At 41.9% G+C, this 12,841-nt stretch overlaps 1 protein-coding gene across 3 annotated transcripts; it reads left to right on the top strand.

Moving 5' to 3' along the window:
* Positions 1–270: 270 nt before the first annotated feature.
* smpx (small muscle protein X-linked) lies at positions 271–4,359 on the top strand. Of its 3 annotated transcripts, XM_067992726.1 has the most exons (5): positions 271–488; positions 730–879; positions 1,708–1,769; positions 1,946–2,032; positions 3,692–4,359. In XM_067992726.1, the coding sequence occupies exons 3-5, from the start codon at positions 1,734–1,736 to the stop codon at positions 3,818–3,820; spliced, it is 252 nt and encodes an 83-aa protein (XP_067848827.1). In that variant the 5' UTR covers positions 271–488; positions 730–879; positions 1,708–1,733; the 3' UTR covers positions 3,821–4,359. The 3 variants fall into 3 exon arrangements, with proteins under 3 accessions (XP_067848827.1, XP_067848826.1, XP_067848825.1); XM_067992725.1 differs by lacking the exon at positions 730–879; XM_067992724.1 differs by lacking the exons at positions 271–488; positions 730–879 and having other exon boundaries at positions 1,659–1,769.
* Positions 4,360–12,841: the final 8,482 nt, after the last annotated feature.

Raw genomic sequence — 12,841 nt, 5'->3', positions numbered from 1 at the left:
TATTTCCAGTAAGGACGGGTGCGAAATAAGGCAACCTTGGAGCTAGCTGGATTCCAATGTTAAGGACTCTTTATAGAATAACTGACGTTAAATAACTGCCGGTGTTTGATGATACGATGTTCAGTTCTACTCTCCTGGTGTGGCCCAGTTCAGGAGGGTTCGACCCATTCACATTTGACCCTCCCAGTTAAAAGGGCAAATACTAACATGGAAAAAAGCAGCCTCTGCCTATCAGGCGCTATTTTTAGTTGGAGCAACTGTCAGCCCTGTCAGGAATCTTTTCACAAGCTGCCTCCAAACTAAACGGATGCACAGCCCCAGTTACCTTCTCCTATCGACTTCTGCCCAGTCCAAAAACACCTCAGTCATTTCAACCCTCATCTCCACCAATACCAGGGAATAATACCCAACACCTACCTACTGGTTTGGGATAACAAACAGAGAAAAAAAAACCTTCCAGCAGTCAAAAAGGCGCCCGCCAGTTACAGGTAAGTTTCTGGGAAGTTTTGAGTACATTTCGTCTGTTGTGTATTGGTGTGGTCGAGGGCCGATTGGCAGTTTTAGAAGGAGTTGGGCACTATATAAGAGAATCCGGCTGGTTTTTATTGTCCTGTTAGTTGGGCGAGTGAGTGAAGGGAGGAGCCTCATATAGCACAAGGAGAACGTTATAAGGATTTGACTAACACTCCATTATAATGAGGAAAGTAAGTCCTTTCTCCCTCTCGCTAGCTCTGGCCTGGTGTGTCTTTGTTGGGCGGACTTCTGTCTTGGAGTTGGACATGGGGGTCGGTGCTGCTGGCAGCGCCAGGTCCAGAAAGCTACATTGACCTTTCGCCGTCGGAACCTGTCAAGCGACCGTAACTTTGAGTAACTGATGCTGTGAGTCAACCAGATACAATCCACTGTAGATCCAATGCTTATTCTTAGGACATGATTCTCCTGTCAATACCGCGAGCATCAGACAGTCCAGTCCCACTGCTGTGTTTTAGGCAGTGCAGCTCGAAGTGAGAGTGTTCTAGGGTGTTAACACGAAATTATTTAATACTGCTCCTTGTTTGGTGAAAGTTACCTGTGGGCTTGTCTGCAACAGAAAATAATCGTTCTATATATTTTTTTGAATTGCACATTTCTGTGTTTCGAAAAAAAAGTAGCTCCAATAAATGTCATCCGAGCATAACGTTAGTTCTACCTCACCTGCCTGAGATTTGATCAGTAACACACCACTGATCATTGGCTGTGAACTGCCCATAAAACGTGTTGCCTCAATATTTGGTACCACTTTGCAATTTCTGAAATAGGTCTAGAAATAAAACGCAACCCTCTGCTTAAAGGAACCAATAGGAAAGCCCAGTATGTTTGAGTTTTTGTTTCTCGGTATAAATAACATGAGGGTTTAAGTAAAAGAAGCATTTCTTTTTAAAAAATCAGATCTGCATTCATCCATTCTTTCCGTGGCGAGATACAGGCAGTATTGAGAACATCACTTCGGTGATTATTAAAGATTCACTCTGGTCTGAGCGAATAGAGGCTCAAGTGTTCAGTTCTGGGTCCTGTAAGAGGTATCTAGGCAACATTGAAATGGACACTGAAAGATTATCTGTAGCGGGGCCACTAACAATGTTACAGCAACAGACTTAGTTCCAGCTCTCCACCGTAAGGCTTCCATATTCTGAATGTTTGGATTTAATTGTCTTTTCTCCTTTCTAGCGGGAAATCAAGCTTCCCTCTACAAAATGTCCAAACGAAGCTCCAATGTCAAATCTATTCAGGTGAGAGGAATACCCTCTAAAACTTGGCAGTTAGTAAATGATCAGATATTCTGTGTCAAGAAACAAGATGTGTGACATTTGTGACTACCCAACCCGAATCCTTATCTGGGGTTAATGTAGACTGTCATGATTGCTAGTAGATGCTTAACAGGTTGTTTTGTCTGATGCAATTGCAGGCCAACATAAACATTCCCATGGGCGCCTTTCTGCCTGGAGCTGGACATCCCAGCAAAAGAAAAGAATGTACCTTAGAGCCTGAGGAGGTGAGAGAGAAAGTGTGAAGAATAGTAATAAAAGAATGAACTTGCATTAATATAGCACCATCACGATCTCAGGACGTCCCAAAGTGCTTTGCAGCCAATAAAGTACTTTTGAAGTGTAGTCACTGTTGTAATGTAGGAAAGGAGGCAGTCAATTTACACACAGCAAGCTCCCACAAACAGCAATGAGATAATGACCAGATATTGTGTTTTTAGTGATGTTGGTTGAGGGATAATTATTGGCCAGGACACCGGGGAGAACTCCCCTGCTCATCCTCGAATAGTGCCATGGGATCTTTTACATCCACCCGAGAGGGCCGATGGGGCCTCACTTTAAGGTCTCATCGGAAAGATGGCACTTCCAGCAGTGCAGCACTCCACTGGAATGTCAGCCTACATTTTGTGTTCAAAATCCAGAACCCATGACCTTCTCACTCAGAGGCGAGTGTGCTACCAGTGAGCTATGGCTGACACCTAACTGGTAACGGTGGAACTATACCAATAGCTAGAGAGTAGTGAAAGAATTGGTGCTGACAATGGTGTGTGCCAGAATTAGCCACGACTGCTGAAACAATGTCAAGAAATAAAATGTAAAGGGTTTACCTCGCTCTTTTATTCACCAGTGTAAAAGAACATTGGAACCCCGCCTCCTTTCTCCACACCTGGATTGTGTGAATTTAGCTTTTTAATCAACACCTTTAATGTTGAGTCTAACCTCACTGGGCTGGGGTGGGGAAAGTCCTGTCCCTTCGCTAAATATCGTCCCATACAAGTTTAGGTAAGAACCTGCTATACGTTACAGAATGAGACATCCTCTCAGTACAGAGGTGCACCAGGACGGTAAAGAAACACTTGCATTAATATAGTGCCTTTCACAACCTCAGGATGCCCCAATGTGCTTTACAGCCAATGAAGTACTTTTAAAGTGTAGTCACTGTTGTAATGTAGGAAATGCGGCAGCCAGTTTACACACAGCAAGTTCCCACAAACAATGACATAATGACTAGATAATCTGTTTTAGTGATGTTGCTTGAGGGATAAATATCTTCGACAGCACCTCCCAAACCCGCTACCTCTACCACCTAGGCAGCAGGCACATGGGAACAACACCACCTGCATGTTCCCCTCCAAGTCACACACCATCCTGACTTGGAAATACATCGGCATTCCTTCATCGTCGCTGAGTCAAAATCCTGGAACTCCCTACCTAACAGCACAGTGGGAGAACCTTCACCACACGGACTGCAGCGGTTCAAGGAGGCGGCTCACCACCACCTTCTCACGGGCAATTAAGGATGGTTAATAAATGCTGGCCTTGCCAGTGACGCCCACATCCCATGAACGAATAAAAAAAACCTCCCCTTCTCTTCTTCAAAATAGTGCTGTGGGATCTAGTCTCATCCGAAAGACGGCACCTCTGATAGTGCAGGATCCCCTCAGTACTGCACCGGGGTGTCAGCCTAGATTTTGTGTCTCTGGAGTGGAACTTAAACCCACAATCTTCTGACTCCGAGGCGAGAGTGCTACCACTGAGCCAAAGTAGGACTTTAAGCATCGTTTACAGATTGACATTTAGACCAGAAGATGGGGTGGGGAGGCGAGGGTGGAGGTAAAGATGATGATTTTTTTTCTGAAGGTTGCTAATGGTTTCATCTGACACAGGGGGCGTGCAGTAAATCAGAGGAAAAGAAAGAGCTGCCTGGAGCAGTGAAGTTACCAGGACCGGCTGTCAACCTTAAGCAGCTACAGGATGCCAAGAGTGAGCTCAGATTCGTCCCCAAGGTCGAGTAAAAGAGATGTGGGCTTGGCTTCAGAAACAACATCTATTTCCATTGACTTTCACTTTGAGCTGCCTCTGCCCATGCAGAATAGCAAAAGGCAACTCACATGGCCCAAGATTTTAAACAGCTCTACAGGCTTCGATAGAATAAACCAATGATTTGTACAAATCATCCTTTGCTACTTTTACCTCCAATACTGTAAAATCGCAATGTTCGCCCGCCACTCTGACTGTTTTCTTAAGAATGTAATTATAAAATATTATATTATAAAATAATTACAATTTATTAAACCAGAAGTCTTGTTAAATTCAAAACTTTACTGTTTGATAAATCACGTTTTATTAGAACATGTGGGAGTTAAATAATTGATTGTTTTAATTAAGGACGTTTAAACATAATACTATCACCTCCTTATGTAGTTATAATATGCAATGTTAGAATAGACTAACGTGTTGTCTGTTTTGGACTGATTCCTCGTCCATTACTGGTTTCTCTGATGCAAATCCACTGATTGATGGCACAGCAATAAACACTGTGCCCAAAGCCTGACTCCTGGTTGCATTTCCACTTGTTTGTTGTCTAATGTGTTGAGAGTAGACAATGCTCACATTTACAAGACATCCCAGCCCCTCAGACTGAACCGCTCAACATCAACAATACAGTTATTGGGACAAATTATTTCATAACTGGATGACTAGAACATCTATTTAAGGGCATTAACTACTGTACTAACTGTAAAATAACCAGCCTAGACCCACAAGTCATTAGTTACAGAGAACTTTGAGCTTTCCAACCTCTGCTGGAGACCATGGGGCTGATTTTAATTTGGCCTGCCCTGTGGAAACTAAGCAGTAGTGTTGTTAAAATAGCGGAGGTGATCTTACTACCCTATTCCTCTCTGCCTCACTATTTACTGTGGCCTTCCCTGGGCGGCCCAGGCGCTGGCCTCAATCAGGCGGGACCCTCATTACTGTATGTAAATCAGGATCCTATGACGTACATGGGCTCCTGATGCAACTTCCAGGGACAACTGGGAGCAGTGCATGTTCCACCCAGTTCTCCCTGGCAGAAAAGAAAGAGGCCCCAAAAATTGTAAGTGAAAAATTATTTTTGTGGAGCCCTGAGGAGCAGGAATGGCCGCTACCATCCCGGGCTCACTTTGCAATCAGTCCCCACCCCGGACTGACTGCTCTGCCAAAGGGGTTAGCTTCCAGGCCGCCCAATGTTGTCCCAGCCCGGGGTCAGCGAGCTGCAACGGGACGCCCATTTGGAGTGTGCAGCTCACCAGCGGCGTAGTAATGAGGCTCAACCTCCCGCCGGCAGGATCAGGCAGCCAACCACCCAAGAGTTAAAACTTATTCTCATAATTCTTTAAAACATATTTAGTCGATATAACTTTGAGTAACAAATTTGAGTAGATCCACATGAATTATTTACACTTTGATAATTTTTCCTTTGCGCTACATAGCTTTCGGAGATTTAAGGGGTGGTGGGGGGTGAAATTCAACTTTGATGGGGTCGCAAAATGGGCAGTAGCAAATTGGCTGCCTGTTATACACCCTGCACAGTGTGAATGTAGCACATTTCAAACATTAGCACAGTTGAAATGGTCTCACGTAGTCCCATACTGGGATCCCAACATAGTTGGTCACATTGCTATAGATTGTTATAAATCTCTAGATACCTTTATACTTCCACATATACCATACGACAAACACATCATCATGCCAGTGCTACACAAGATACAATGGTCATGGGATAGACAACTGAAAAAAAATAACAAAATTACCCGCAACATGTGCTAAATAGAAGACCGGGGGACTAAAATATTTTTACCCATAGGCTTTTAAAATATTTTTGACTTGCCATCTCCCCCTCCCCCCTGAGGCATTGACTCCTTACTGAGATACAGTTCGGTGAATGATGGTCACCCTCTGGTAACTGGCCCTTATTCATGTGTGAGTTGTAACAGTGGGTGACAGCAATGTAGATGAAAACATAAAATTACAAAGCGATATTGATATATTAGGTGAATGGGCAAAACTGTGGTGAATGGAATTCAATGTAGACAAATGTGAGGTCATCCACTTTGGATCAAGAAAGGATAGAACAGGGTACTTTCTAAATGGTAAAAAGTTACAAACAGTGGATGTCCAAAGGGGCTTAGGGGTTCAGGTACATAGATCATTGAAGTGTCATGAACAGGTGCAGAAAATAATCAATAAGGCTAATGGAATGCTGGCCTTTATATCTAGAGGACTAGAGTACAAGGGGGCAGAAGTTATGCTGCAGCTATACAAAACCCTGGTTAGGCCACACCTGGAGTACTGTGAGCAGTTCTGGGCACCGCACCTTCGGAAGGACATATTGGCCTTGGAGGGAGTGCAGCGTAGGTTTGCTAGAATGATACCCGGACTTCACGGGTTAAGTTACGAGGAGAGATTACACAAATTGGGGTTGTATTCTCTCGAGTTTAGAAGGTTAAGGAGTGATCTGATCAAAGTTTATAAGATATTAAGGGGAACAGATAGGGTGGATAGAGAGAAACTATTTCCGCTGGTTGGGGATTCTAGGAGTAGGGGGCACAGTCTAAAAATTAGAGCCAGACCTTTCAGGAGTGAGATTAGAAAACATTTCCACACACAAAGGGTGGTAGAAGTTTGGAACTCTCTTCCGCAAATGGCAATTGATACTAGCTCAATTGCTAAATTTAAATCTGAGATAGATAGCTTTTTGGCAACCAAAGATATTAAGGGATATGGGCCAAAGGCAGGTATATGGAGCTAGATCACAGATCAGCCATGATCTTATCAAATGGCAGAGCAGGCACGAGGGGCTGAATGGCCTACTCCTGTTCCTATGTTCCTATGGGTGTCAGCAGGCTACTTGATTTAGGGGAGGGATGAATGGAGACATCACATGCAAGTCAGATCTTGTTCTCACCCAATGTCCGCATAGGTGTGCTCTCAGCAGGAGTCAATGGATAACAATCAAGAAAGGAACTTAGCACAGACTGCAGCTGAACCCTGGCATTTTTCCTGGTCTGTGGAGTCCCATGATTTACTAGATAAACTTACTGGGGAATAAATTTGTCTTGGACGGTAGTGCAAAAACGAATCAGCAGCTCGTTTTACACTCAGTCTGATTTTCTTTTCCATTGAAGTCAACGGGGAATACCAAACGGGCTGCTGATTCACTATCACCTGGTCTGTGCTACCGTCCAAGATAAATTTACACCCCAATGAACTGCGGGGAAATTTAGATTGACTTAAGCACACCAACCCTCATTGCATCGGTCTACAATTATCAGTTCAATCCTCTGTTTAATATTTTTGTACTTAACTTCTCTTGTCCATATATTTTCTATAAATAAACAAAACATGAAATGTTTATACCTTGAAATATGAAACATTTGGGGAAAACATATATCCTTTGAAATAAAAAATATAAGGCAATGTTTCATTATATTTCAATAATATTACAAAGGCATTTTAAAAATTGTTACACATGCACAGTTAATCACATTACAACTAGGAATTCTATCAGAATTAAATGATCTCACATGGCATTGCTCACGAATAAAATGTACAGGTTTATAATTTCAGATCTGAAGTTATAAATTAATAAATTGAAACAGAAATGTCATTATTAATCGTAATGAGGAACCCATTGATTTCGCAATACAGTTAATATAGGGAATTATAAATGTAGTTAATAATTTAATTAAATAAATCAGTAACGTAATGATTAAATGTAATGAATAGCTTCATAAATAAATGCAGTCAATAAATTAATGATAACATTTAGTGATATAACAAATTTAGTGAGTGAATGATGAGGTCCTAGTGAAATTTTGCTATGTTTCACTGTTGCAGGTGTCCCAAGACACCGACTTTAAAAGGCATCTTTTACAGTTGGCAGCACTTCTCTCTGGACTTGCACTGTTTTAGGTCCCTTTTGAGTAATGTGACCCTCAGATCCTGCCAGGACCACAGTTGCACTCAGTCGGGAGACAGTGTGAAGATGTCAGGTAGCGATAGCAGGGAGATTGGCCATGAGAAGAAAAATATTTACAATCAGGCCAGAGGTATACTGTAACTAAAGCAAAATACTGCAGATGCTGTTAATCTGAAATAAAAACAGAAAATACTGGAAATACTCAGCAGGTCAGGCAGCATCTGTAGAGAGAGAAACAGAATTAACATTTCAGGTCGATGACCTTTCGCTGGGGTTGTTTTCTTTGGAACAGAGGAGGCCGAGGGGAGATTTAATTGAGATATATAAAATTATGAGGGGCCTAGATAGAGTGGATAGGAAGGACCTATTTCCCTTAGCAGAGAGGTCAATAACCAGAGGGCATAGATTTAAAGTAATTGGTAGAAGGATTAGAGGGGAGTTCAGGAGAATCTTTTTCACCCAGAGGGTGGTGGGGGTCTGGAACTTGCTGCCTGAAAGGGGGGTAGAGGCAGAAACCCTCATCACATTTAAAAGGTACTTGGATATGCACTTGAAGTGCCATAACCCACATGGCTATGGACCAAGAGCTGGAAAGTGGGCCAGGCTGGATAGCTATTTTTCAGCTGGCACAGACATGATGGGTCAAATGGCCTCCTTCTGTACCATAAATTTCATTGATTCTATGAACTTGCATTGAAGGGCAGGGAGCTTGACTCAGCCTTTCTATTTCTGTGTGGTTTTGTACCTCACCAGGCTGAGCACTGACCTACTGAGCCACCACAGGAGTTCAAAATTAGGGTTAACACCAGAAGGTTGGATTGAAGCCCATGTACAGAGATTACAGACCAGTGTATGACACTGTGCACCATTGATCTCTTTCTGTTAGAACTGGACTGGAACATTAGCTGCTGATAGATTACATTCATGAAGAATCCTTTCTTTTATGAACTAGAAAACTGTCAGAATCCTGAAGGAGATGTAAGCCTAGGTTTTTTGATAAGGGTGCAGGTTAGACCTGAATGATTAGACTTAAGTTTTAGGCAGATTCAATTGGTAGTGTGCTGCTGGCACCCAACTTTCCAAGGGGAGCTCACAGCATAGCCCTAGTTGCAGTTTTGGACAGGTGTAGAGAGCATTCTAATGGTGGAAGCAGAAAACTGCATCAATGAAATTTAAATGGGTGGGGATAATTAAAGGAAAGTGGCAGAATAGGGTGACAAAAATTTAGAAAAGCTCAAAAGGCACCTGAGTCCAATAACAGCTTTTACCAAGGCTGAAGAAGTGGAGGACCATGAATCAACAGGCAAAATCAAGGGAAAGAAAACACAATATGCAGGAATGAGTCTGCAGGCAAATGATGCATCATCTGGCTGTGTGCTGAACCGGACCCAGTGAAGACATTTCTCCATGGCCATCTCCAGATAGATGCAACAATGCCTGCAAATAGGGTTGATGGCATCTTGGTGGGTGTCACCTATCAGGTTATGTTGACTGCTGATCACCTTGGCATGCCTTCATCCATGCACTGAAAACATGACATCGTGTTCCTGGGGAAGTATCCAATATTACAGTTACTTGGACATTCGCAAAACTTATTGGTGCCATCGGGTCTGTTGTTCCAGGTTTTTGGGGGGAATGGGAGTCTCTGCCTACACTAATCATCTGCCAAAGTGAGATGTATTCACCTCTCTCTGCAAATGTGGGTGTGCGAGTGCTGGCAGAAGGGCACAGAGCACATCTTGTGTACTCTGATTAGCCTGGCATCCCTCTGTTGAATCTCCTCTTCTTCTTCTGAACATTGCAAACAATTTTACAACACCAAGTTATAGTCCAACAGTTTTATTTGAAATTCACAAGCTTTCGGAGGCTTCCTCCTTCCTCAGGTGAATGTTGTGGAAATGAAATCCTCGAATCCTTCGCATTTATAAATGCAAAGGATTCGAGGATTTCATTTCCACAACATTCACCTGAGGAAGGAGGAAGCCTCCGAAAGCTTGTGAATTTCAAATAAAATTGTTGGACTATAACTTGGTGTTGTAAAATTGTTTACAATTGTCAACCCCAGTCCATCACCGGCATCTCCACATCTTCTGAACATGTTAGATATGGGGATTCCCAATGGGAAAATCATTGGTGGGGTCATGATGTTGGGGGCAAAAAAATAGAGCAATTGGCACAAAGGCTCATGAAAACCATTAGTTCCAGCAAAAAAGGGAAGGCAATCAAGAAATGACTGAAGTAAACTTACTTTAGCATTGCTGTGTCCTTTAAATGACTTTCTGTATATAGCCACTGCCAAGTAACCCTGGCTCAGCTCACGTGGGCATAATTAAGAGCTGATGCACTGCATGGCAGAATGCTGGGAGATGGCATGCAGCCTCCTCAAATTAAACTGTGACTAGAGTCACTCCAACTGTCAACAGTCACTTAAACTAATGATATTCATGTTTGCAGCCTGTTCAAGACATCTCTCAGTACCAGGGTTGGGTTACTATGTCTGGGAAAATTTTACCTGAGGAAGGAGGAAGCCTCCGAAAGCTTGTAAATTTCAAATAAAATCTTTGGACTATAACTTGGTGTTGTAAAATTGTTTATAATTGTCAACCCCAGTCCATCATCGGCATCTCCACATCATGGGAAAAGTGAAGCAGGAGGTGATTCTTTGCCACAGGCATTCAATTGAATTCTCTCATAATCCTCAAAACTCCCCTTCTTAGACAGCAGTTCAAAATGCTGCAAAAATATGCATACAAGCCTGGAAACTACGGTTGTTCACTTGTTTTTATTATTACAAATTAGTCTCACTCTCTTGATCTCATGATGAATTTACTGTAAAGAAGGAACTTGCATTTACAATCTACCAATCTACTTCACACCCAATTAATTAGTTTTGAAGTGGTCATCACTGTTGTTATGTAGGTAAACACAACAGCAAGTGTACTCACAGCAAGATCCTACAAATAGCAAATGAGATGAATGGCCAGTTAATCTGTCTTTAGTGTTGTTAATTGAGGGAGAAATGTTTGCCGAACCATCTGTTCTTTGAATAGTGCCATGGGATCTTTAATGCCCAACCTGCACAGTCAGACAGGGCCTTAGTTTAACATCTCATCTCAAAGCTTTCATCCCTAACAATGCAGTACCTCACTGAAGTACCAGTTTAGATAATGTGCTCAAGTCCTAGAGTGAGGTTTGATTCCACAATCTTCTGACTCAGAGACTAGAGTGCTATCAACTGGGCCAAGCTCACAATTAGTTATATTAAAACTGGAGCTGCAAATCTTTGAGTAATATTTTTGGGTTCAATATTCAATTTGGCATTACAAGACCATTCTACTGAGATATTTTTTCCACTGTTGCCCAGTCTTAAGAGAAAGTGGGGGTCCAGGCAGTACAATTCTACATGTGGAAAACTGAGAGCAGGGTCCTATAGTCACTTAGAGGCATTTAGGCTGCACATGTACAAAAGCTAAAAAATACTGGGACCCAGCTGAAGAATCCAAGCTCTGGGAATTAAGCAGAAGGCTAACCCGAGGCTCATGTGGAAGAAGGTTGTTGGAGGAGTTTGAAGATTTGATGGGTATGTTTATAGGTATGTTTTGTGCTTTCTTCACAGTTGTTGAATCTTGTATGTGCTTATAATGTTTTTAGTTTATAGTGTGGATGGTGGGACATTAGTTATGGTCACTCAGACTACTTTGAAATATTTAGTTGAAGGATTTGATTGGTTACTTTTTAGTGAATGGGATTTCAATTTACAGATAATAAGAGATAATGCTTTTCATTGGCTTAAATTTCCCATTCACTAAAAAAAACCATCAACATGCTTCATGACCTATGGACATGAGGGTCACTTTCCTCCAGCTTATTGGCAAGTTGGTAGCACAGACACAAAAGCTTTAATTAAATAGATTGCATAGTTCAGCATGCAATTTTCTACAAGATTTCAACAAAACTCAGAACTGTTATCATTTGCACCTTTAATTCTATTATAAAATGTTCAAATTCATTGGGGGAAGGAGGGGAAGAGGATTGTGTATGGCAGGCTTGGGATTTTTATGTATGGGATCTTGGAATTTTTGGGGGTGGGGTTCTAACTTTGTGTATATGGGAGGTCTTGCAGATTTGTGTATGGGGGCTCACATTTTTGTACTGGCGGCTTGTATTTCTGCATAATATGCAGAAAACTCATAAGTTTTGACATGTATATCGGCGGCAGCTCCAAAAGCTTGACATCCTCGTTCTTACCTATTGTACTGCCCAGGCCGCATTCATGTTCCTGTAACTTTTTTTTGTCCTATTTGTCCCGTGTTGTTTTTTTCCCTCTTCTCGGGGAACAGTAATTGCCCGATAAGTACAGCGTCCATAGGGATTCATCCTTAACACGGATATCCACAGAAGCAGTCAAAAGTCAGAGCCATGGGGTAGGCATTATTAAAATGTGTTTACTGGCAAAATAACCTCCATATTTACAGGGAGTTTTACTAACGTGAAAAGATGGACCTGCACAAATCAGAATCGATACAGATTCGAGTAAAGTAAGATTTGGTTGACGGATAATCGATAATAAATCAGGAAGTTATCTTTACCTCGATCTCAGTGCAGCTGATGCCCAATCTTCTTTATTTACCGAAAGATATACACACTATTTCACTGTGGGTATTTTAAAGCAATATTTGTTATTTTAGGACAGAACATCCGCTTATTTTTTAAAAAAATCTACATATAACCATCACAGGTTGTGTAAACAAACAAAATTAAACAATCAACATAAATTAAAACACGTTTTCATCTCCCGCTGTTAAACCAGCTAAATTTTAAAGTCTGATTCTAAAATGTTATTGTATCCGTATGGAGACGGGGAGGAGTAGAAATCAATGGATTTAATATTCCATCCTAAACGTTCAGGATAATAGGGAAAGTTTGCGTGTTGGACGCCATCAGTCAGTACGTGGATGTGAGCTATACTCGCAAATATCGGCAAAGAACTGGTTTGCGAGTTCGCTACACAGCGCGGAGAAGAAATCTTCCTCTGGTGATGGCAGATACTTGGTTTGGCCGTATATATTTGTAT

Source organism: Heptranchias perlo, chromosome 11, assembly GCF_035084215.1.
Source record: "Heptranchias perlo isolate sHepPer1 chromosome 11, sHepPer1.hap1, whole genome shotgun sequence".
NCBI lineage: Eukaryota > Metazoa > Chordata > Chondrichthyes > Hexanchiformes > Hexanchidae > Heptranchias > Heptranchias perlo.
This window is presented reverse-complemented; position numbering and strand designations above follow the sequence as displayed.

What these genes read in the sequence shown, in the direction of transcription:
- smpx (XM_067992724.1), top strand. Translation starts at nt 1,674, where the DNA reads ATGTTTGGATTTAATTGTCTTTTCTCCTTTCTAGCGGGAAATCAAGCT. An exon ending in CCAATGTCAAATCTATTCAG is followed by an intron (nt 1,770 to 1,945) that starts GTGAGAGGAATA and finishes ATGCAATTGCAG; the next exon opens with GCCAACATAAACATTCCCAT. An exon ending in GTACCTTAGAGCCTGAGGAG is followed by an intron (nt 2,033 to 3,691) that starts GTGAGAGAGAAA and finishes CATCTGACACAG; the next exon opens with GGGGCGTGCAGTAAATCAGA.